At 39.3% G+C, this 26,172-nt stretch overlaps 1 protein-coding gene across 2 annotated transcripts in view; it reads right to left on the minus strand.

Annotated features, from left to right (window-relative positions):
- Nucleotides 1–26,166, minus strand: part of EPHA3 (EPH receptor A3) — a 230,290-nt gene extending 204,124 nt beyond the window's left edge. For both annotated transcript variants that reach the window (XM_085304912.1, XM_085304911.1), the window contains exons 1-2: nt 26,040–26,166; nt 4,913–4,977 (exon numbers count right to left, since the gene is read on the minus strand). In XM_085304912.1, coding sequence (XP_085161038.1) covers nt 4,913–4,977; nt 26,040–26,127 — 153 coding nt within the window. In that variant the 5' untranslated portion in view covers nt 26,128–26,166. The remainder of the gene's footprint in view (nt 1–4,912; nt 4,978–26,039) is intronic.
- Between the last annotated feature and the right edge of the window lie 6 nt (nt 26,167–26,172).

Consider the following 26,172-nt stretch of genomic DNA (forward strand, 5'->3'; position numbering starts at 1 on the left):
GAAAGAAAAAAAAAATCCACTACATTTAGGTTGTGTGTGAGCTTGTTCATTACTGTTATATTTATTGACCAGTTTCAAGTGTGACTGAAGGCTAAGATGTCCTACAGTTCTACAGAGGTGAGAAAACAGAGAACTGTGTAGGGAAGAGAAACTCCCAGTGTGCCCGGCTAAGAGAAAGGCTGAATCACGACACCATGAAATCCACTGGCATAACAACCAACTGCAAGAAAAGCTTCAGTCAGAGCATGCAATTAATCACAAGATGCAAAGCTGTAGGAAAACAAACCTCATTATTTCCAGTGCTCATGGAAATACTTATTAATCTTGAAAACAGAGAAACTTTCAGTTACCACTGAATACAATTCTTAAATGCAGTTAACTTGAGTGTACCATAGTAAATAGCCCCCTCCATATATTTTTTTTAAATCACAGTTAAATATAAGTAGGAGCAAGTTCCTCTCTCCCTGCATCTTGTTATGAATATCTAAATATATATTTTATTCAAAATCTTCTTCAGTCACTTTGTCCCTGGTATTCCACAAAAAAAAAAAAAAAAAGGTCAGAAAGTTCCTACAGTGCCACGTTAGCAGACTATTGAAAGCAGAACAAATTTAGCCAGAGAGACTGTCATTTTCATGGGTGGAAAATAATACATTCTAACATGATAAACTATTTTCAGGCATTTGAAATAGAAAATGGAGAACTCTTCCTCCTCCTCACTATATTTTGGATTTTAACCCAATTTGTGTTGATGGAAAAATTCTTATTAACCTCAGTCATGCATGCTCAGACCTTCCCTGCACAACATAAACTTTTACAAAAGCAAAGAATTTTACACTTCTCTCACACTTAGAAAACCATTTCCATTATTGAGATGATCAACTTGCTTTGTCCAAATGATCATTAGAGAGAAATAAGAATAAACAAAGTTACTCATGCYGGATGTTCAAAGCACTTCAGAGTACAGTCAGCAGCTCAAGTATGTGCCCTGAATGAAGAGGTACTGAGCACCCTCAACTACCAAACAGATCAAATGGAACTGAAGCAATTCAGGGACCTAGAAAACTGCTCTCATGATCAAGACAGTATCGTTATTTCCCAACCAATCTTTTAAAATTTGTCCCACAGTTTAGTAACTTTGAGCATGTACAGGACATTTTTTCCCCATAATCATTTATTACATGAGAATAATAAATGCCATAGCATTCTTTTCTCTAGCTACAAGCAGAGACAAGATAAATATGATTTCTCTTTACTTTTCTACCAACCACACAACAAACAGAAAAAAAAAAGCACGCAACAAATCTCAAGTCCATAAATACGAGTGATAAACATTAAAAGATCCGGTCACAACTTACACAACTAGAGAATGCTGCACTGCAGTTATGTCAAAGATGTTTTATTGAAAATTCCCAAAATCCACTGAGCTAGGGTCAAATCTGAAACATCTTTCTCATAAGAAAAAAAAAATGCTGAAACCARTGCAACTACTCACATGAATATGCAGAGCAGGATTTAGACTCTACTCTTTTTGTCCTGTATGAATTATCCATCACATTTCTATTGTATATTATTAAAGTGACTTGCTTTTTTATCCTCCCAACCCCCACATCTGTGCTGCTGTAATTTACGTGAATTGCAGTTAATGATCACTTGCGTTATGCTTGATCAGCATATCAATAATACACTCTGCACAGACTAAGTAGCTCTTCTTTCTTTCCCCTTTAATGAAACCTATAGAAATGGAACTGGTATTTGACTGATTGGCATTACAAAAAGGTTGCCTAGGCAGGTGCTGGAGATGGTAGTACAGGATACAGGCCCTGTGGTTGCTGCCAATCATGCTCAAGCATCAGCAAAGCCAGCTATTATATTTTTAATTTGGTTGCTTAGCCATCTAGAGGGGCTGATGTTTTGTACTTAAGGGATTTTAATGAGCTTGACCAGATCAGTGTTASTGACGCCAAGATTGTGGCTGTGTGGGATGGTTCAAGGAGAGATCACATTCTTACAGGGTGATATTATTAACCATGCTCTAAAACACTGCCATCACAGTGTTTTTATGTGAGACACAAAAATGCTTGAATACAAATGAGCTATAAATCTGAACATGAATATTCAGGAATTTCTGGAGAGCCTTATTATAAATGCCCAAGTCAAGACAGACTTTTTTTAAAAAAAAGAAGACGAAAAATAAATAAAATAATAACCACTGAATGCCAAATATGACAACCAGCTTGGGTCATTTTGCCAGAAGTCAACCAGCTTCAGTATAGCTCAGGTAAAATGATTCAACCTAGTAACAGGTGTAGATACTTCATCTAAATTATTTTTTAGAAATTTGTAAGTTGTCCTCCATAGCACATTGGCAGTTATGGCTTCAGATAAGAACACTGCTGGATGCTGGGGAACTGGCACAACACCAGTATTCTCATTTGTGAATCACAGCCTCAAGTGTGGCTCTATTAGCTTTACCTTGTAAATCACCACTGTGTTAYTAGCAATCTTTCAATAAGATGTGACATCTTTATTATAATGTTTTTCCACTGAAGTTTAAGTTCATATTTTAGTTTGCTTGGAGACAGATGCAGCCGTATTTACCAGGTTTAATTAAGAGAATATAAATAAAGGGCTGTGAAAGGAATGCATCTCTTTCCTATGCTGTTCGAGGTGCCTATTACTACATCATTTCACAGCAAAAATTATATCAGATAGGATGTTACTTTTTTTTTAATTGTACATTCATGATTCAGTATTTAAGCTTAAAATTTCACAGTACTTTAAAGGTTACAGTTTATTGTCCAAGTTCTCTTACAGAACTGCTCACAATACAGGATCTAAATTAATTTACTAACATGTGATTTTACATGCTAATGAAATTTCTATGTAAAACACATCAGCCCAATTCTATGGTTTACTTTAGCTTTAATATCCATGGATATTACAGTAAATAAGAACAGTGTGCACAGACACACAGAGATGAGATGTACTGGATTTACCTAACACAGACTTGCAGAAGCTAATAAAATTGTTTTGAGAGATCTGGGGGCCTTTTCTGCTGGGGTAATGTAGCACATCTGTTTTTCTTATAGGCCCCAAGATACCCTGTATCATTCCCTACCAACAGCTTTAGGCATCCAAGGCAAGAGAGGCACAGCTGCAGGGAGCAAAGCAGTAGATCTGCACAGCTGCAAGGAGATGAACAGAGAAGTAGAGTAAAGCAGAGGAGGCTGTGAGAGAAACAAAAAAGGCTTCGCAAAACAAAACTATAAAATGCAACTGAAGACAAAAAAACTGATGAGTTAGAAATTACTGGAGAGTTCCCTCTTGGACATCCTGTTTATAAAGATTTCTTATTGGGAAAAGTCAGCAGGAACGGCCACTAGAAAGAAACATAAACTCTCTTGCCACCTCTTCCCCAAGAGAGGGGAACAATTTGTTCACAAACACAGAGAGAGATCTATGTATAAATTCAAAAAAAAAAAAAAAAAAAAAAAAAACCAAACAGTAATCCTTAAATATTTCTAAACACCTGCATAACAATTATTATCAAGAAGGAACTACTTCAAATATTAACAACTGAATCCCATAAGATAGAGATGCAAAGTACTGTTATGACTAACCTCTGCAAAAGTAATGTTGGTGAATCAGCTTGGCCAAAGCTACAGAAGGATCAAAAGAGCAATACTTGTCAACATTCAAAAAGCACTAGATCTGGAAAAAAACCCAGCAGTCAATAGACTATAGAAACTCCTAGCCCTCGTCAAGACCAGGGCATTTCCCAAAGAAGCAGAAATGGGAGCAGAGCTGGCAGAGGTTTACTCATGGGGCAGGAGACACAGGCAGAGACAGATGCACAAAAATTGCTAGCAGTTGTCATCCCAAAGGTAGTGCAATAAAATAAGACTACCATAGGGGAAGGAAACAAAGCAGTGTCTAAGGGTAGGCATACGTGACAAGGCACTGAGAGGAGCTGCTACAAGTATTTGAGTTCCTTCTTTCAAGGAAGGCTTGATGGAACAGATTTCTCCGAGGGTGACAGGAGCTCCTGACATTGAGGCTTTCTCATTCAGGGGACAGAATGCAAGAGGTGGGGTTCTCCTTCCATATTTGTGTTACACAATGTAGAAAGAAAGCAGTGAGGGGTTGTTCTTATGCAAAAACACACATATATATTCTTCGGAGGGGCAAAGAGTTGGCGAGTGACCAGCTACCTGTCAATGCCACTGGATGACTATATCATGATACTAAGTCAACAAAAATTTGAAAAAGGGTAGATTGGTAGCAAATAATATGTAAAAATGTGGAGCTGGCAAGTACAAAAGTATTCTCTAAGACTAAACGTTTACTTATCCAAATAGAATGTCCAGTTTCATTCAATCTGGAAACAAGCTAAACCCACCAATAAACCCTCCAGAGAATTATATAGATATTTCTCTACTAATATTTTAACTCAAAAAAAAAAAAATCTGAACAATTCAACACAAACAGGTTGTCAAATGAGTACTTACATCACCTGCTTGTGTATGTCCAAAAATTTTTTCATCTTCCATTATTTCCAGCTGAATAAATTATCRAGTAATACTATAAAATAGGTTGATACCTTTTTGAAATATATTTTATGATAGCAGAAGGAACAGACTTACTGACAATTTTTTATTCACTGTACCCCTTCCTTTCATTTTCTCCAGTAAGGGTGATCTCTTCATGGGGATTGCATGCACTGCAATGTATATTCTAAAGGAAAAGCACCATACCTATATAAGTGATATATATCAAGTTTAGAACAGACTATTTTTGAAGCTCCGAAGAGCCACAGCTATTACACAGTGTCCTCTGAAGAGGAAACAATGGTTAAATAGCACATTGGTCTGTAGCAGCACTCTTCCATTTCACAGTCTAGTGAACTCACCCCATGTGATGGGTAGGAGATCCAGCCCAGCTCCCCTTGAATTGCTTTTGAATCCAGCAGATTAACTACAAAAGAAGACAAAATGAAGAGGAATGAGTTTCATTTGCCTCTGTCCAGTTAACTTCAGTTAGCCTGTACTAAAAGATGTGTTTATTTGGGGCCTTATGAAGCAGTTGATTTGTTCAGGTGGCCTGGCARTTAGCTACAAAAAAGAAAAAGACAGACAAATGAAAGGGATCATCTTGTTTATGTTAAARCATTATATGAACAGCAGACACAGGAACTTTTTAAAACAAAAAAGTGACAAAAATAAACAATGTATCTCTATCCAAATTAATTACAGCAGGGGGTGGGAACAGAGCCACTCTCAGCTGCGTAAACTACAGCGTTTTCCCCTTGGATGCCTGGTATTTGGGTCAATGCATCTAACTACATAGGTGAGATCTGAATATTTTAATCATTATTTGATTAAAGGCCTGTATTTGGCATACATAATTTTCTTAGAATACAAGAATAAATAATGAATGCTGATTAAATTCATTTCTTTAGTTCTTTCTTCTTTTTGATCTAATATGTTCTCAAATTGCCTTGTAGTAGCGAACTGTTTTCTAAACGTTATATGCAATGTTAGATACAGAAAGTAATTATTTACAATGTCATGAATTCAGATATAGCTACTTAAAGAGAGGCATCAATTCATAGCTAATTTAACCTTTTTTTTTGAGAGGCATGCACCAATTTTCTGAGGCAGAGAAAAGATTTTATTTGTAAACAGTTTGACAGACATTTTCTAGTCAATTAAATCACAGTGYTTTTATATCAACATTACATATAAACAAATACATTAAAGGATATTCTTTCTTGATATTGACTTATTTTTTTGAATAAGTGCAAAAATAAATTCTGTTCCTTATCCTGACCATTTTATGTAACATCTACAAGTGCTACAATCACAAAGCTCCCTAACAAAGAATGTATGTATTAGCATGAAACTGAACAGGTGAATTGGTATAAAGTGGTACAAATAATCATAGTCTCCACAAAAAATATAAGTCAGGGAAGTATTAGTAAGCACCATGACAACAGTATATTTCATGACTGCATGGCTCCATGYATCTTCAGTATTTATTATTTGTAATTTAGATTTACTTTCTTTGCATTTTTTTTCCCTAAAAATGGAAATTGCAGAGAGAAAAGAAATAAATTCTGTCTTATGCAAGGGAATTGTAACAATTCAGTATGATGGATCTATTAGACATGGCCACTGCAACTGTCTAAGCAGCTTCAGCTTCCATTTGTAAGCCTGAAGGGTTGTCACCATTCCCAGGACCAGATGGTCTGGGTATTGGTGCTCAGAGAAAATAAAAGAATAGAACTAGGAAAGGAAAAATGAGGGAAATTATCTATAAATCTGCTAAGTAGAGCTATTAGAATTAATTTGGCATTCTCCTGTACTAACTGCTGTTTAATTTGGACATCACTTAAAAATAGAGCTATCAAGGCACTTTTTCCTCTTATTGGAACATATAGGAAGAGAGACAGTTGGGGAAAAGCAGGTTTACAGTATCAGAAATTAGACAACAGGCAATATTATAAACAACCACACATATACACCTGTGACTCTGCATGTGCATGTGTTCATATGTTGCACATGTGTATATACGCAGTGCTATACTGCAATGAATGAGCTATTCTTCTATCTGTGCAAGGAAAAATACTTCTCCCTGCAGTTACAAACCCTTTTAAAATAAAAACAATATTTTCAATTTTTAYCTACATCAAACAGACCAAACTATCTTTATTAATCTTACAGAAGGAATACAAGGAATACTCCGTATCTCTTTAGCACTGATATTATTGATAATTAAATTCTCAATCATCTACAAACAAAAAAGTCCTTTATTGAGTGTATAATGCCCTAGGCAAACTATTCTGAAACAAGGCCTGCATCTGTAATGGGAAATTAATAAAAATTCAAAAGTTCACTTTTTGCTTTTGTGACTACAAATTCCCATAGATTCATAGAATCATAGAATCAGTAAGGTTCGAAGRGACCTCTGGAGATCATCTAGTCCAACCTCCTTGCTCAGCAGGGTCACCTAGAGCATGTTAGATGGGGTTGCATCCAGGCAGACCTTGAGTATCTCCAGAGAAGGAGACTCCACAAGCTCTCTGGGCTGCCTGTGCCAGTGCTCTGTCACTCTCRCWGKGAAGAAATTCCCCCTCATGGTCAGGCGCAACTTCCTGTGCTTCAATTTTTGCCCATTTTTCTGTTGTCCCATGTGACAGGACAAGAGACAGAGTTTGTCCCCATCCCCTTGACACCYKCCCTTCAGGTACTTAKACACATTGATAAGATCCCCCCTCAGYCTTCTCTTCCMCAGGCTGAAGAGGYCCAGCTCTCGCAGCYGTTCCTCAKRGGGCAGRTGCTCCAGCCCTCGGATCATCYTCGTAGCCCTMCGCTGGRCTCTCTCCAGTACCTCCATGTCTCTCTTGTCCTGGGGAGCCCACACCTGGATGCAGTACTCGAGATGAGGCCTCCGCAGGGCTGAGGAGAGGGGCAGGATCGCCTCCCTTGACCTGCTGGCAGCACTCTTCCTAATGCACCCCAGCATACCATTGGCCTTCCTGGCCACAAGGGCACATTGCTGGCTTATGGTCAACTTGTCGTCCACCAGCACTCCCAGGTCCTTCTCGGCWGAGCTGCTYTCCAGCAGGTCAGCCCCCAGCTTGGACTGGTGCCTCGGCTTATTTCTGCCTAGGTGCAGGACCCTGCACTTGCCCTTGTTGAACCTCAGCAGGTTCCTCTCCGCCCAGCTCTCCAGCCTGTCCAGTTCTCCCTGAATGGCAGAACAGCCMTCAGGTGTATCAGCCACTCCTCCCAGCTTGGTAGCATCAGCAAACTTGCKGAGGAGGCACTCTGCCCTCTCATCCAGGTCACTGATGARGAGGYTGAACAGGATGGGAGCCAGTACTGAGCCCTGGGGGACACCACTAGACACAGGCCTCCAACTAGACCCTGCACCACTGAAGACCACCCTCTGAGCTCTCCATTCAGCCAGTTCTCAATGCACCTCACTGTCCACTCATCTAACCCACACTTGSTGAGCTTCTCTACAAGGATGTTATGGGAGACAGTGTCAAAAGCCTTGCTGAAGTCAAAGTACACAACATCCACTGCTCTCCCCTCACCTACCCAGGCAGACCTTCCATCACAGAAGACCATCAGATTGGTTAAGCAGGATTTCCCCTTGGTGAATCCCTGCTGGCTACTCTTGATCACCTCCTTTTCCTCCACATGCYTGGAGATGTCATCCAGAAGGAGCTGTTCCAGCACTCTTCCAGGGATGGAGGTGAGGCTGACCAGCCTATAGTTGCTGGAGACCTATAGTTGCTGGAGACCCCAGCAACTGGGTCCTCCTCTTTGCCCTTCTTGAAGACTGGAGTGACACTGGCTTTCTTCCAGTCCTCAGGCACCTCTCCAGTTCTCCAGGACCTTTCAAAAATGATGGAGAGCAGCTTGGCAACAACATCTGCCAGCTCCCTCAGTACCCGTGGGTGAATCCCATCTGGGCCCAYGGATTTGTGGATGTCTAGCCTGCCCARAAGATCTCTAATCCTATCCTCCTCAACCAAAGGAAAGTCTTCCCTTCTCCGGACTTTCTCCCTCACATCCAGGCTGCAGGATTCATGAGGGCTGTCCTTAGCAGTGAAGGCTGAAGCAAAGAAGGCATTCAGTAATTCTGCGTTTTCTGTATCCCTTGTCACCAGGGCCCCTGCCTCATTTAGTAGTGGGCCCACATTTTCCCTAGTCCTCCTCTTGCTGCTGATGTATTTGAAGAAGCCCTTCCTGTTGTCCTTGACACCCCCTGCCAGACTCAATTCCAGCTGGGCCTTAGCCTTCCTCACAGCATTTCTACRTACTCTGACTGCATTCCTATAATTCTCCCAGGCAGCCTGTCCCCTCTTCCACAGTCTGTGTGTTTTCTTCTTCTGTCTGAATTTGGCCAAGAGCTCCTTGCTCACCCATGCAGGTCTCCTGCCCCTTTTGCTGCACTTCTTACTCATAGGGATGCACCGCTCTTGAGCTTGGAGGAAGTGATGTTTGAATACTAGCCAGCTCTCCTGGACTGCTCTTCCTTCTAGGGCCTTAACCCATGAGACTCCACCAATTAGGTCTCTGAAGAGCCTGAAGTCTTGCTCTCCTGAAGTCCAGGGTTGCAATCCTGCTTGTTGCTCTAGTTCTTTCCTGTCGGATCCTGAACTCCACYATCTCGTGGTCACTGCAGCCAAGGCTGCCCCCTTCACATCTCTAACCAGTTCCTCTCTGTTGGTAAGGACAAGGTCCAGCAGGATACCCTTCCTTGTAAGCTCTTCCACCATTTGCAACAAAAGTTATCATCAATGCATTTGTCTTGGTAACTTACTGCCAACAATTCAGGAGATAATAAAACAGATATATTTGTTGTGCATTTGCAATACATGGTGGTGAAAGAAGTCTGACTTCTGATGTCAATTCCTTGGCAGTAAGTTACCAAGACAAACCACTCAGGAGTAAACCTTAGTTTTTATTTATATATATTTTTGCACACATGCACACAYACATGCATTTTAAGAGTAAGCTTTATGAAAACATGCTTGCAGCCACTCTGAAATTTCTAGCTTCAGTCCAAATTCAGTCTCATCTGAAAAAATAAACAGGGAATACATTCACAAGAGGACTCTCCCTCTCCCCACTTACTAAACAGACTAGCAGTTACAGCGTGATCTAGAGCCATGATCACTGTCCAGGTCTCTCATATACCTCAGTAACATCAACCCCATATACCCTATCTCTCAGAGAAGGCCTCAGCTCACAGGTTAGASTATTCCTATGAGAAGCGCCGACAGGCGCTAGAATAGGGCTGCTTCACCCACCATGAGGGGCAGTTAAAGACTCGGTGGCAGGCAGGCATCCTGCACCATGGTGGGTAGCCCAGGCACAGCATCAGGAAGCCACTCTCCCTGCCCCAACACCATGTCTCACAAAGTATTTCACAGCAAGTGGAACAGATGCAAAACAAACCCTCTTCCCGGCACACAGAGGAGCCAAGGAGGTATGAACGCTGGACAATGAAGTTCGAGCTYTTTCTATTAATGGTTAAAGGCAAGGGTTTTAATCATGGCCTTGTATTTCCTAGCAAAGTAACTGAATCAGAAAGTGTATATACAAAGCAGTTCTTGTAGATCTGCCTCAATCTTTCCTGCTGAAGCTATTCCACTTGTGTTAACAATATACTGGGATCAAATCTGTGACAGTAAGAACAATTTTTCAGCCCAGGGAAGACTCTTCCGGACTAGCACATTTCTTTCACGAACAAAGCACATTCCTTCCCAGATAGCCCTACCCCTCCACAAAAATAAAGCACCATGTTATTGCATAATCCGCCCTCTCCTCTTCCCATGATTGTAACAGCAGTATTCGTGTATATAAGAGCATTCACAACTCATAGTGGCCTTTTAACTGGACAGACTGAACTAACAAATTACAGAACAGGAGCTTAATAAAATTAAATTCTTACCAGCAACATTTTCATTATACAACTACACTATGCATCATAAATGCAATAAAGGTTGAGCTTTTTCCTCTATGTGCTTCCTCTCTCCTTCATTCCACCTTCCTGATCTTCTCTATCACCTTCAAACAGGAGCCACTGGCCAAACCGCTCTATCATATTTATATACATTTCACTACAATTTAAAAATACTTAGAAAAGAGAAATTCACACTGACTATAGTAGGCATGTAGTTCAGACACAAGTCACAGCACCCAAAACAGATGCCTAAAAAGGATGGTATGAATATTTCCATTCACAACAAAAAGCAAGGCAAATACTATGTTCCAAACCTGTAACTTCATTAATAAGTAGCTTTGTGCTAAAAATATTGATGAGCTTTCGTACTTCAAATGCTTCAACCTTTTCCACCAGTTTTTATTTACACCAGAAACAGAAAGTTTGCCATGTTAAGTAAACATTTCCTATTCACAATAAGATCAGAAAACCTAAGGTTCTCTCATCTATCTCGTCACACAGTCTCCACTGACCGTAAAGATCTCCAGGTACTCTTTTTTTGTGGGTGTGGAATGCTAAGACGACACTCCCTCTCTCCCCTGCCTCCCCCCCACCCCGCAAAAAAAAAAAAAAAAAATCATCAAAAGAACGAAACAATAAGTATACTGACCACCTAGACAAAAGGAGTCTGTCCCTTTACCTTGCATCTTTATCATTTGCCCAAGAGGAATCATGTAATAGGCATGCAGAAACATACAGCAGAGTACTTGACTGCTGGAATTGTTTATAATCCAAACGAAATTTGTACACAGAGAACTTTATCCCCTACTAAAAAAAAATTGAAAAGATGTATTTTCATGTACAGTTCCTTAATAATATCTAAAATAAAAAATACCTTTTCTTTTGGATGGTCACCTGAAAATATCCCCCATGCCCCMAAAAAGCTTCTATGATATTCATTTTTCCTTTGACTTCAAGAGAAAGTTGTACACCTCAATAAAGAGCAAACAACTAATAGAGAGCTCATAGGCTGCAGCGGTCCCAGGCCCTGACACAAAGTTATAGAAGGGGAAATTATTACATTTTGTCATCATGTCTCCTAGTATCCCTTATGAATCTGGAAAATGAATGAAAGAAGAAAAACATAGCAATTTCTCTGCAGTGATATTGCAGAAAAAATAGATTAGATTTTTATCGTCTATATCTTTTTTGCAAGGATTTGTAGGATTAGGTGAAAAAACATAATATATACAGACACAATTGACTCATATAATGATTACTCACTCAAATCATTCCAACTCTGTACGTACTCTCGTGTAACAAAGATTAACGTAATTGACTCACAAGACTGATATGATCAATTCATGAAGTGTAATATGAAGAGATATAAAGTCAGATCATCACCAGCCAGCGTATACCAGTACCATCCAAAAGAATTTTTTCGCATACAATTGAAATCAAATGAAAGCCCACATTTAGAAGTATTGCAATTGCCCATAGCCACATATTTAGCAGAAGAAAGTGAGAATGGGAGAGAAAGGGTTTCTAACCCCTCTTGTCCTGTGCAACATGTGTACCTCCAGCCACSTGTTACTTGCCACAGCAGCACAACCTTCCCCCGCTACTCCTCCATTTGGTAACTACATCCACCTTAATGACACACAGTGGGTTACTTAACATGAAGTGAATTGTACAACGTAACAAAAGGCAAAGAAAGAGGTCAATCTATTCCACATGGTAATATATTTTCTGTTTCTGCGAGTGTAACAACCAGGTACTCCAAAACAACTGGTCCGATGCAGTGGCTGCATAAGCACTTAGAATCATAGAATCTGTAAGGTTGGAAGAGACCTCTGGAGATCATCTAGTCCAACCTCCTTGCTCAGCAGGGTCACCTAGAGCATGTTAGATGGGGTTGCATCCAGGCAGGCCTTGAAGATCTCCAGAGAAGGAGGCTCCACAAGCTCTCTGGGCAGCCTGTGCCAGTGCTCTGTCACTCTCACWGKGAAGAAATTCCCCCTCMYGKTCAGGCGCAACTTCCTGTGCTTCAATTTCTGCCCATTGCCTCTTGTCCCGACTTAAGGTCAGATAGGGCCCCAACTTCAAGTTCTTATTATCCACAGCTCATATATTTAAATGGGAGATCGGCAAATGGGAAAAGAGGAGCGACCAGAATATCATGCCCCCACAATAAAATCAGTGACTCTTCTTCCTTCCTAACTGTTATTGCTTTCTGGGAGCGAGTAAAAATGTTGTTATAAAAGTCAGGCCACTTGAAGGAGAATCAGGACTTCCAAGCTCTTTCTGAAGCTTGTGCATCATGTACTACCTCACACAATTCAATTGCATTCCTTATATTTCCTTATTCTGCAGAACTGTTTTGAGTGCCATTCAGCTAACTCTTACAAAAATTTCTGCAGTTGACCAGCCARTTACCATGGATAACTCTTCTGAGGTTGACCAGCCAGTTACTATGGATAACTCTTACAGCAGCTGAGCAGTTCTGCTGCCATAAACAACTTTTTTCCTATGAAATGCCTTTAAAAGGATCATTGGTTATATTAGAGACACAGAGGAGTTCTCATAAAACAGTTTATAAAAAATCAAGARCTCTGTAACACTTGCAGCATACTACATTGGTTTATATCATGTAAATAACTTGGTTTTAAACCAGTGGCAAGTACTAGAGAGAAGGTACTGGTATTAAAAGACTGCAGCGCTCTACAAAGTAAGCAACCACCAGTTCTAGCTTTGAAAAGTGAATGATGTAATCCTCTCACACCACAGCCTTGCTCACTGTACTGCACACTGTAGCTATTTCCACCATATGGCAACATACTGGCAAAATGTCTTTTCAGAACATGTTCTCTCTACTGCCTGACTATTCTGGCCTTCAGAATACASAGTTTTAACAGAAAGCATGACTATTTCCACAATACACATTTGTGYCATGGAGATAAAGATGAATCTTTTCCCAGTGACTGAAACAGGAACATGCAAGTGAAATGCAAAGCTTGCTCACTCTCATTTTCCTGGCATCCAGAGGAAGATGAATGAGGGCYTGAGCACAGTCTGACATCTAGGCCTCCTCACACTATCAGAAATTACTTCCAGTTTGAAAGTGATGGCAGAGGGCCTGACTGTAGGCTCACTAATAGCAGGTTTTATCAGGAGTGATGTCACTGAAAGAAAAAGAACTGTAAAACTAACAATATACCTGAATACAGACTGAAAGCAGCAGTATTTCCAGGAACCTGTGGAGCAATGACTCGTACACTGAACTGAACACAGTGTAAATACATTCCCCAGTAAAAAATAAACAAACAAATGTTGTGCCAGGTAAAACCAGCCACAGTTAATGTTCATTCCCTAAGAAACAGGGAGGAAAGCCTGCTAAGAGACAACTTTCAATATGTAAAGGCGAAGAATCTACAAACAGCAACTTCAATGCTGTAAGTATTTCCAAACCACATCTTACACACAAAAAATACAGAATAATAACCAATGAGCTAAAATATTTTTTCTTCCAATAATTAGCATTGCCATTTTTAAAAAAAATTAAAAATCTCAAAAAGCATATTTTGTCTTTTCTTTTTTGGTATCACACTGTCCATTCAGAAATACATTACTTATTAAAAAAATGCTAACAAATGGAAAAAAATAATTTGCTATGCATCTAAAAAATGGGGAATGCCCATAATTGAAATGTGTCATAGACTTCTGAGAAGCAACAAAAATATTTTGTGGCAAGAAGTTAACCAGGATTTGGTTTGGGGTGGGACAGAGTGGAGTCAGTGTAAATACTGACATGCATTTTTAGAATGCTGGCCTCCTTCTGGCAAAGACAACTTGCACCTGGATTTTTACACACCTATGAGTACAGATCTAAAGTATGCTCAACTTTCCATTACCCCATGAGTAGCAGAAGTAAAGTAAGAGGAGCTGCAGCAGATCAGCTTTACATCTTTGGTTTATKCTGAGGCTAGAAATGTACAGACAGACAGGCTGGGCCTCGGCTAGGCCAAAGTTATGCCTTGATGCACTCACCACGATGAATACCTAGGATCATTCATCACGCTAATGCAAGATTTGCTAAGGTGTGCTACAAAACCCAAACAAGCAAAAAATCCAGTAATTAGAAATTACTCCATGAAGCAATGTTAAGCAATGCTACATTTTTTTTTCATGGAAAACTATTCAACAATGAAACACTATTCCAGGAAGCAGATTTGGGGCCCAATCTGCCATTTGCTAATTAATTAAAAGTCAACTCTCCTGTGATTTTATGGTCCCACATTTCTCCTCAACTGTTGTAATGAAGATGTAATTATTGTTGCAAATGCTTAGAAGAAAATCACCTTAGTATAAGAAAGATCTGTTAGGTCCCCACGCACTGGGTCTGCTTGGGGCACCTGAGGAAGCAAGATGATATTATGCTTCATAGCATAAGTCTCCTAAAAACAGCTAGTAGAGCTTTGTAATGCATCCCCAATTCAAGTGGCAACAAAGCATGTCCCATTTACTAAGCAATTCTCTTCTTGCAAATGGGAGACTTCACTTCTCAGGGAGATTTCTGCTACAGCTCAAAGCCAGATTACAGTCCTTCGAGAGGCATAACACTGTGAGGTCTGCACTTTCAACCTTTCTTGCCCATGCCATTATATTGTACAATACAAATACGATTTTGTGCAGAACATTCCAAATTTGGCAACTGTCACATTCGATCTGTAGTTAAACTGCTGACTGAAGAGCTCTACCAGGGCAGGGGGGAAAGAAGAACAAACAAGGGAAAACCAAAATGAATTAAAAAACAATTGCCCTAAAAATGAGCAAAAGCATCCTCAGGAAAGGACACTGGATAGTCCAGACTTTTATTAATTAAAATGTTTGGTAATTAATTTAGAAAATATTTTCAAATCTGACAGATTGTGTTATAAATCTTAAATAAAAAGACAAAAGACTAGCAATACTAGACTGTCAAGTTACCCTGTGAATTATTACTTATATAAAACATGCTTACTTGTTATAAACCTCCTAGGCCAGTTATTTCACAACTCTATTTTTATGGCAGTTGTCTTCACCTTTTGAAGAGAAAGGGTTTCATTTTCCTCTCAGAYTTTACTCTTTTCATCTAACAAGCTCTCTAGCAGCTTCTGGGGCCAGATTCAGGTAGCTTAGTTCTTCCCACAAATGAAGAGCAAAGCTGCTATAAATAAGGGAACGCAATACAGCCGTGAGCAATATAGGAATGACTATAAATAAAAGCACAGACCGTAAACTGCAAGAACAGAGCAGAGCCAGGCCAATCTTTGACCGCACAACCATCCTCTCCCTGCTGGCTCGGCAGAGAACGAATCCCGATACAGCCAGAGATCAACAGCACATCCGTGCTGCTTTGCTGCTGCTCCAACTGGGCAGGCTGCAGCTGCCACTGTATGCACAGCGCGCTCCAGTCCAGCCATCCCAGCTTTTCCTCGCCTAAACGCCACGTGAAGCACAAGCACGCCAGTATCTTCCTCCTCTCGCTGAATATGACACCTGACCACAGTAAAGGCACAATACTATCTCCTGAACAGGCCGAAAAATGTAAGCCTCACCTGAAAGGTATCGGAGTACAAAATGTCAGAACTACATTGTTTTTAAGCACACAAAACTGGAACTGATTTCACAGTAGACCAGAAAATTATTTAAACATTTTGCTGCTAGAAATCTTAGGAGTGTTGACTTAACACCAAAAGTCATTCCCTTACATCCCATCATGGAGGGAATTCAAGCAATAGCTACAGTTATGCAGAATAGGTAAGCTTGGAGTTTACCTTCTAGTCAATCTGTATTGAATAACCACACAACTTAGCAACTTAAAGAAGCTCTTCTGGACTGTAAAGAGAAAGTAAAGGTAGACCACTTTCCCRTAGATCATGATAAATTAATTATCAGCTCCTTTGTAGAAGTGAGGTGACAAACCTGCCCACTGCTTTTTCTACATTAAATTGTCATTTGCCCAGTCCTTGCCCAGTTTACAAGGAAACACTCTCATGGATTAACATAACCAAAACGGATTTTATTTCTTTTTTTATTAGCTTGAAACACGAGAGTTCTCTTGATATTGTTAAAGCAAGGTAAAGCTCAATTTCTAAGTATGCAAAAACATATGATTGGTGGGTTGGAATGCAATGTTTATCAAACAGGCTTAATAAGGTTTCAGTTTTATTAGGCTATTTCCTGTAAATTGATATATGCCAGTTCTTTTCATTATGACATAAATATAAAAATTAAAAATAGATTATCCTAATGAGTTCAAATTACTATGTCGCCTTCACTTCTTTGCATTGTTTTTGTTTCTTTTTTTAAAACACCAATTCCTTCAATGGTCTTTTACCAGTATCTCCTACAAAAGAGGCATAAAACCCTTAGGCATCTGAATTTTGGTTCAACTGAACTCACATTCAAATCCAAATCCTCTATATCTCATTCTATTCTACTTCTCTAGCATTAAATCTGGCATCAGCAAAGCATGTTGTTAAATGTGTAAATGCACAGTCAGGGACAGCATGTTAAAAGGGAGCTTAAATTGGAAAAGCCAAGTTCACCCTCCTTAGGCAAAAATAAACAAATAAACAAACTACAGACGAGATTCAGTTACCTCAACACAAGCACCTCTTGCTTTTCAGCAGCCTAGAACAAGGGGGGTCTCTCGTAGGTTCTGTCACATCAGCCAGTCCTCCTGGGTGCTCCAGATCCTCAGGGACACCTACAACCATGCTATACGCCTACATCTATGCAACCAAACACAACAACAAATGTTACCAAAATGATTTCACTAAGAGCTAAAGCACTTCTTGAAAGACCATACGCACATCACACAACTGAGCCTTTTAACTTCTACATTTCTCCCTTGGGGAAAAAATAATATTCAGTATCCACCAGAGTTTTGAAGAATTGGGCCCAACGTGGCTCTAACAGAGTTGGGATCTATCAGTTTGTCACAAAGACCTCCATTTAGGAAGGCTTCTAGCAACTTAAGGAAAAAATGTGCCATTACATCAAAACATAGTGCCCACACTTACTGAAAGTGAATTGAGAATTCAACTACTAGTAAGACATGCTCAGTTTCTAGAACTTTAGACACCAAGAAGTCTCATAGAAAAGACATCTCAGCATGTGCAGCACCCACAAAAAAAAAGAACAGTGCCTTAATGACAAAATTTGTTGAGATCAAAGCACAAGACCTATAAACAACCATTCATTTGTTAAAACATGCCACAATATTCCCCAGTTAATCAACCTGAATCATGACAAATTTTAGGGGGGAAAATTGCTTTTAAAAAGATTTTTACACAGGGCATAGAAAAACTATAGAATAAAATCCCTTGTAACTCTTTCCTACTTTGAAACACCAAAATTAAGACTTACAAACGAATTCAGAAAATCCTGATATAATATATTCAGAAAGYCACTTACACACATGCATCCTAACAGAGTTTTGTCAACCTTTACTTCTTTATAAGACTTTTACAAATCAAGAGTTTCAGCTTGCGTGGCCTATCAAATTACTGTCCTTACACAGATACTCCATAGATAAAACAAACGCACAGAGCAAATGACTAAACATTTTGGTGCAAACTGGAGGAGAAAAATGCCAACAGCATAAGAAATCTCCTCCAGTGTCACGTTGAGAAAATCAAGATGCTAAAACCAGTTTTATTTTCCAATACAGTGATGTCATCAACATGATATTTTCATTGTTTGCCAGGTTAATAGAATTTATGGAGGTAATTAATGCAGAACATGTGTGCTGAGCTATCCATATGAAAAATGGAATTGCCCCTGACTTCATTCGCTGCCTTTGCAACCAAAACCCTGCTAACATCTTTTTYCACTGTTTCCATATGTGAGAAATACAAATATTTATAACAAAGGTAAATGCTTAAATGACTTTGTATTCTCATCTATCCGTAAGCCAATTTTTTCAGACCTCTATCTTCTGCTCATTCCTCTACTGCCATTTCCTCCCCACAAACTGCTCAGGCACCAATTATTTTGCACAAACTAAGCACATTCCTTGTGCCTCTTCTCTACCACTGCTTTTCCTGGTTAGCATAGACAACTTTTTATTCAGCCTCTTGAACACCCTCAGTCCTGCTTTAACTCAGCCTATCACCTATGTTTTGGAATCAACACAACCAACTAATTAGGGGAAAACAATGTCATTAGACAACTGACTCTTTTCCTCTGTATTTTTTCTGGGAAACTACAGGGTCAAAGCATCTCCTTTTTCCTAGTAAACAGCATTTGATAGGAAGAAACGGAYGTGTGGTCCTCCAAAACAGCAGGGAAGAAAAAGATGATCTTTGCTTTCCCCTGTACATTGTTGAATGTCAGTTTACGGAAGGGGAGAGCCAGAATAAAAAGCACTGGCATCTAAGAAAGAGTAAGTATGGGTAAGTGGGGTGGGAGCAGGAAAGTCTGATGAGGTTTCCCTACAGTTGGGTTAACCTGCAGGGTTTGGGTGACCACAGTACATTCTCCATAGCTGTTTTCTGCTTCTCCAGGAAAACTGACCTCTCACCATTGCTAGCACATTTGTTCTCTTAGATAAATCATCTTTGGCAGAAAAACATTTGCAGGATTGGGACCTTACATTCTCAGGATGTATTCAGACATAAACTTCTTAAGTGTGTGTTCTTTACTGCCGGTTATCTTTTAATGCTGGACAGACATGATTTGCTTTTCTTTTCCTTTTCTCTTTAAAAAAGAAAAAAAAAAGAATCCTAATACAGAGAGATTAAATAGAATGGTAAAAATGCCTCCACCCTGTCTAAACTTCAGTCTGTAGAAATGCACCACTGCTAAAACACAGTCATGAAGCTTACTAATGTAAACAAAGCTTAGACTTTCAGGGAGGCAAGGAATTTCTTAATTTGTGCTTTGTTCAGTGTTCAGAACATTGGGAGCAATGAATTCTGGGTTCCAAATAGAATCTTTAACTGGAGAAAGTTTGGATTTTTGTCTGATTTTGCTCAGATTCACCTCAAACTTTCACTTCATCTCGCTCTACCTCTCTTCCTCCTTAATCCTCCTGCCCCCTCAAAAAAAACTCAAAAAGCCTTGCCTCTCAAAACAGCAAATAAAGCAAAAAAATCTCTAGCTTCTGTCTAGCTTCTCAACAACTAAATCAAGAAGCCCAATGTCAGTCATTCTCTGCTCTTTGCTACTGAGTAAAGTTTGTGGGAAGCCTACCACACAGCAAAAGATATTTTGGTGCTTTAATTATAATTTATTTAAACAGTAGCTCTTCTCTCTAGTTTTTCTACAAAACCATACAAACTTTCTCAGGCATCATTTAAAAGATTTTTTTTTAAGTTATTGTCTTTGTATTTGTGACAACTATACTTCAGCAGTTTTCTCGTTATTATTTTAAAAAGCAGACCAATACAACGTGAACTTCTGCATCTAAGCGCAGATACAAAAATGGTATGAGAAACCAGCCGTAAAAAACGAAATCACCATTTCCACAATATATTACACTAAACTCCCCTGACTGAACCTCAACATTCATCCTATTGTTTGCTTAATTGCTAGTAAGTTCCAGCCACTGTTTGTTTGGGCTGCTATTATTCTTTCATCAATATTTTTCCAGCAGATTAATGGGATTTTCCTCCATATTTTGCCTGAAACAGCAGGATACAGTAGTTCACACACAGACACACACACACAMAAAAAAGAGTGTGGCACTAAAGTTTCTGCTTACAGGGTGTCTAGTTTAATAACATCTCTGCAAATTTAAGACTGTACAGGCTGGCATTTCATTCATTCTACCCGCCACTCTCACAGACTGAGGCTCTTTTGTCACTGTCCTGAGACTTCTTTCAGACAGGATTACCTTTATTGCTCTATCTTTATTTCTGTCACCCATTCACTGCAGAAATTTAAAAGCAATCTTTAGTCCAAGGGACCCAATTTCCATTTTGCATCGGTTTCACACTGCTAAACAATATTTGCGGTAGGATTTATCAAGCACTTAGGAACTAAGAAGCACAAGGCTACAGTGGGGAATATGATCCTAACCCAGAAAATTACTACCATGTTCCGTTTCCAAAATTACACCGCTGGGAGTTCATATCTCATATTCTGAATTAAACTATTCTCTATTAACTTCTATTAACTTTTAGTTCTTGTTTAGAACAGTTTAACAAATAAACTTCAGAGCAGTAAGGTTTATGGAAATAAGAACAGCTATAGCTCTTCAATGAATTTTTAGCAAAGTGGATCACCTAGTAGTAAAGTCACAGGCATTTGTACACAAAATAATCTTCTATTTCACTTTATCATTTATTATTGCAATTCTTTTCCTCCCTAATAAATGTTTTTTTCAACAATGCTTAAAAAAATTATGCTCTTTTACATGAGAAATGGAGTAGTGAAAAAAGAAAAAAAAAAAAAACAAAAACAAAGAATCCCTACATCCCATTCCATTCTCGAGATGCTGAAATTCTCTTTCAGAAAGGTGATGGGTTTGTAAAATTCCTTTGCCACAGCTCTGAAGTTTTTAGACTAGTCCAGCCAATTTAGCACCTTAAGCTACTGATGCGACTGTGTGTCAATTCTAGTCCCATTGAGTATAACTTTGAACTTTAACAAATGCAAGGACAGGACTGTCTCCATTTATTTTTATTATTTAATATGTTTTTCTTTTTCTTTTTTTTTTTAAAAAAAAAGTAAATCAAACAGCAGGAACAATCCATCGTACCTGCATGAGTTACAGGAATCTCCTGCAACTAAATCAGGCTCTGTACAAAAACCTACAGGCTGTACTCTTGTATTTGGTAACAGCTCTGTAGTGACCCTCACTGGTGATACAATCCAGAGCTCCAAAAACAAGAAAATGAACACCTGCATCTGTATTTCTAAACTTTCATCAAGCGGAGATTACAAGCACAAGAGCCGTTACATCCTCTCATAGAGGAAAACTTACGTATTTAGAAACAAAATCAAAAGCAAGCATATTAATACCAATTTAGTTAACTCTTATAGTTAATAAAAATAAAATTAGTTTGCATATTTTCCCAGATGGGAATTAAAAATTTAAGTTCCATCAAAGCATGCTCCTGATATGCAAAGATTTCATGTAAACAACTGTTAAACTTAGCATGCCAATTATCTGTTTAACAGCTTTCATTCGGATAGTGCTCCTGAAGCCTTATTTCCTAAGGTTTAAAATACAGAAGAGAGTTTTTACAGGTTTCTATGCTTTAATTGGTTTGGTGGATATATGTTGATACATGTATCCAAATTAACTGCAATGAGAATTAACTGCAGTGCTCTATTTGGATTTCTCTGCATTTCAAACATCTGCTTTACGTTTACTATAGACAATGTACTGATTTTTCTTTTTAGTATGCTGTATTGAAATCAGCAGTTAAGTCAAGAGAAACTTAAGTCACAAACAGAAACAAAAATAAATTTTTGCACGTCTTAGAGCCTGCTATCCAAAACACTGACATAAAATGAGGAATTTACTCAATTCATTTTCCCACTGCACAGCATTTCAAAACATCTTGGTGTGAATTTTAAAATGTGCTCATTATTTGTCTGACCATATAGCTAGGGATTAAGTACAGAAGTCCTGAATAAGATCCAGCTGTATAAAAAACAGCCCTCTAGACCGTCACGAGATTTAGCTTTCTGATATTAAATTTTTAAAAGGCAGCATATTAAGATCTCTAATCCTCCTTTTAACTTCTTTTGCAGTTAAAAGCTCAATTGCAAGCTCTAAGCATCATTAAGAGTTGCACCATGATACATCAGGACTTGCCCTGACTTAATAATACCTGATACACAGTAAAGTAAGATTTGCAAAAGGCATTTTCCCATACAATGCCTTTTGATTTAACTGAAGTTTCCAGCATTTCCAGTATTTCCCAAAATTATATTCCAAAGTTGGTAAGACATCTTGTTCAACATGCAAACACTGCATTTTTCAAAAACATGCCAACAGCTGTCATTACAGTAAGTCGTCTTTAGTATCTTTAAGTGTTAACAGAGACTTGCACAGATAAAATGGTGAATTCAATTGCACAGTTATGCACAGTTCTGAGATGGTAATGAGTGAATAAAAGATGAAACCACATCTCCAAAACCAATATAGACTCAAAATAGAGACTGATTAGAATCTTCTTGCTGTTAACCAAAACAGACACTATTTGAAAGCAAGTACTTTAAGCAGATTTACCGTATTGATCTTTTGGTAGCTATGTTCACACAAAATTAATTTTATGCGAGATTGAGAGGTTACAAGAAGTTTCCTGTCTGCACAGTCAAAATATTATTGAAGCAATTCAGGTTGTCAGTAAAAGCTTAAACAAATTTGCTGATAATCCTGTTAATGACCCAGGTCAAGTGTTAACTGTTGTGGGTTATAAAACACTGAAATTAAGGTTGCTGGTACCCTCAGGCGGGCAATATAGTTATAGAAGAGATTGAGAAAAATTATTAAATTACAGAACAATACAGCTCATACAGTTTCTTGATACCATAGGAATTGTTCAGAAAGAAACTGCACCCTTCTAAGAAAAAACCCACAGTCCCCCCTCCCTGAAAAATATTCAGCAGAACAGAATAGCAGAACATGTGGTTTCTATGCACATACAGGGTTCTGTTTGAGACTTGAAACTTGAAAAGTTAGGTGTTAAATCTTCCTGACATTTTCCTGCCTCTCAGAAAATGGCACAGATTTCACCACTGTACGTCGATAAATTTGAACTTCAGAGAACCTTTTTGAACTTCTGGGATTATGTAGGTAAAAAGTACGCAGCTTTGCAATGAGCACAGTGAGTTGCTTAAAAAACAAACTTAGCAAAAAATTGTAGTTTTGATAAGAAAAAAAAAAACACTCTAAGTAAAAAACACCACCCTGTGATGAAGCAAATCAATAAATACTCAAGCACCCCAAAAAAACCAAATTGGATTTAATTATATTATGTGAAGTAAACCAAGAGCATGCTTTCATCCCTCTCATCCTTTTTTCTCCCTCTCTTGTATCCATTCCCACTGCAGTATTAGCAGCTGTCAGTTTTAATATTAATCATAAATGTTAACTGCAGCTATATTTAAAAAATAGAATCAACTCCTTCAATTCAAATATATTCAGGAAATATTATCGATAGCCCTGAACATACTCCTGTAACACGTCTACTGCAACATTCAAGTGCACCCCAGAAGTTACACAAAACTACATACAGGCACTAAAAATCAGCTTCAGACTTTGTTAAAATACTCCATGAGGAGATGTTTAACAGTAGTTTCACATTAAGATATATGGAAAAAGTACGTATTATCATTTATCTGCCTRTATTAGCATTTTCTATCCAAAGCGTATCTTTTTCAGTCTCAACACGGGTGGAGGGGGGGTCAAATGTTTCTGYTGCATTTCAGTGCTGGATATTTAGAGAAGTCATATTTCCTTAGTTTTGATGGGGTAATTTAAGATACCGAAAGTAAGCAAGAAAGTGAAGGGATGGAAAAAAAAAGGATTATTTAAAGAAGGAAAGTTTGACCTTCTGAGGTTATTTGAAACTATGTGCTAATGCTTGATTGTCAAACAAATTAGTGTGTCAACTAATTATAATAATTCAGATTCCTAAAYGCACAATATCAGCCTAAATACACTGTAAATAAATAAGAAAACTATTCTCATCTTTCCTAAGTGAAAATTAAGAAAAACTTTAAAGCTAGTCTCATTTTTAAAAGAAACTGCCAGCATTCCTCTTTTAGAATTAATAGTAAAATACTTTCAGAAAAGTAAGTACGCAAAAGCAGGTTACTGCCTAGTAATTGCACTTATGTTATTGTTTTCACTAGCCATTTTGAAAATATTACTGACACTTTACAAGTTCTTGAAGCTGAAAGCAGGGAACAGAAGCAGTAGTATCTAGTGAAAGCTGCTTTGGGCAAGTATGCTTAATGCACGTTCTGTATGGTACCAACATTTTCTTCTTTCTCAATTCTCAGTGCCGGTGATCTTAAACAATGAAATAAAAGTGAGAGGTTGGGGTTTTTTTTGAAAACCTGAATGCTCCAGTATCTTTTTTCATAATTAGGTAACAGACTGTGTCCGTCTGCCACTGGCAYAGAGGCAGAGTTGCTCTGCAGACTAACAGAAGCACATAGGTTTCCAAAACGCTTTGTAATAATAACACAAGAATAATCCTCTACTAACRTGCTTGTTTTCAATACAGAAAAATCATGTGAAAGGTGACAATATTTATAAAAAAAGTATATATGTGGAGAGGGATGTTAGACTGAGCAAGTATTGAAAACATATTTTTGGGGGTAACATTTAAAGCACTACCTATGCAAAATATATTTACATAAAATGTACAAACACATGAGATGTTATCTGTATAATGAAATAGTACCATGGCTTCTTTCTAGTAATAAAACAACTGATTTAAGATTACCCAGAATTTGTGAAGCTCTAATCTTTTCCTATTTGCTTTTATATTAATCTTTTTCCTGTCAAAAATGATTTAATGCCGTTAGCCTACTGCCYTATCCCACGAGCAACCAGAATATCAGTAAGTACATCAGCATTATTTGTACATGGCAAACGATTATTTTAATAGCTTATATATCTTCGTCTCCACACAAATGCTACAATCTGAGCAGGTGCAGGATTTTTTTATGACTGTTTGCTACTAGAAGTTCTTCACTACCTCCGGCCTCTAGATTTTGTCGATAAAGACAATTACAGTGGACACCCCAGTCGCACTGACCACGTCTGCTGTGGAAGTGAGCAAAAGCTGCATTTCTTTTTCTTCATGGAGAACGGATGGTCATATCTTTTTTTAAGAAGTATTTCAATTACTTTTCTCATAGAGCGCCTAATGGGCACATTTTTTCTCCCGGCATGCTAACACACGTTTTCCTCAAATCTCATCTTAAAAAACTACGTGAGGGAGGGAAAATAAAATACCCACGCGTTGTTTCAGAAAATGTACAAAGGCGCAYGCTCCATTTTAACAGGTTAAAAACTCACATGAAAAAAACCCTCTACGTGACCAAAAAGAGATTTTACAAGGAAGCAAGCTTTTTTTCTTTTGTTTTTTAATGTTAATTAAAAGTTTTGTGGCACGAGACCCACCAAAGCCCATCCCGGCACAACCGAGTTGCCGGTAAGCAGGAGGGAGGCAGGCGCTGGCAAGCCAGCCAGGTACCCGGCGCTGTCCGCGCCGCCGGGCGAGGCACGCGGAACCGTTAGGTAGGACGGTTGGCCCCTAACGGTCGCCGCGCCCAGTCGGAGCCGGCACCTGCAGAGGTGCCGCCGCGCTGGAATTCAAACCGCCAGCGCAGACCGCGCGCCGCGCCCGCGCCGCGGGGGGCAGCGCAGCGCAGCGCACCCCGCCCCGCGCCCGCGCAGCGAGCCGCCTCTCCCCGGCCGGCCGCGCACCTCCGGGACCACCTTAACGGGGAGAAGGGGGGGGGAAGGAGAGAGAAAGGGAAAAATAATACGTGCGAGCGCGGAGCGGGTCCCCGTCCCCGCGGGACGCGGCGGGGCTCGCCCGGCCGCGGCTCACCTTCGTTGCCGGGCCGGGCAGTCAGGCGCCCGGCGGCGCGGAGGGCAGCGCCGAGGAGCAGCAGCAGGAGGAGGCGGCGGCGGTCCATGTCGGCGGGACAGCGCGCAGGCAGAGCCGCATGTCTCCGCGCCGC

Source organism: Rhea americana, unplaced genomic scaffold (genome assembly GCF_003343005.1).
Source record: "Rhea americana isolate MKP2758 unplaced genomic scaffold, rheAme1 scaffold_213, whole genome shotgun sequence".
Taxonomy (NCBI): Eukaryota; Metazoa; Chordata; class Aves; order Rheiformes; family Rheidae; genus Rhea; species Rhea americana.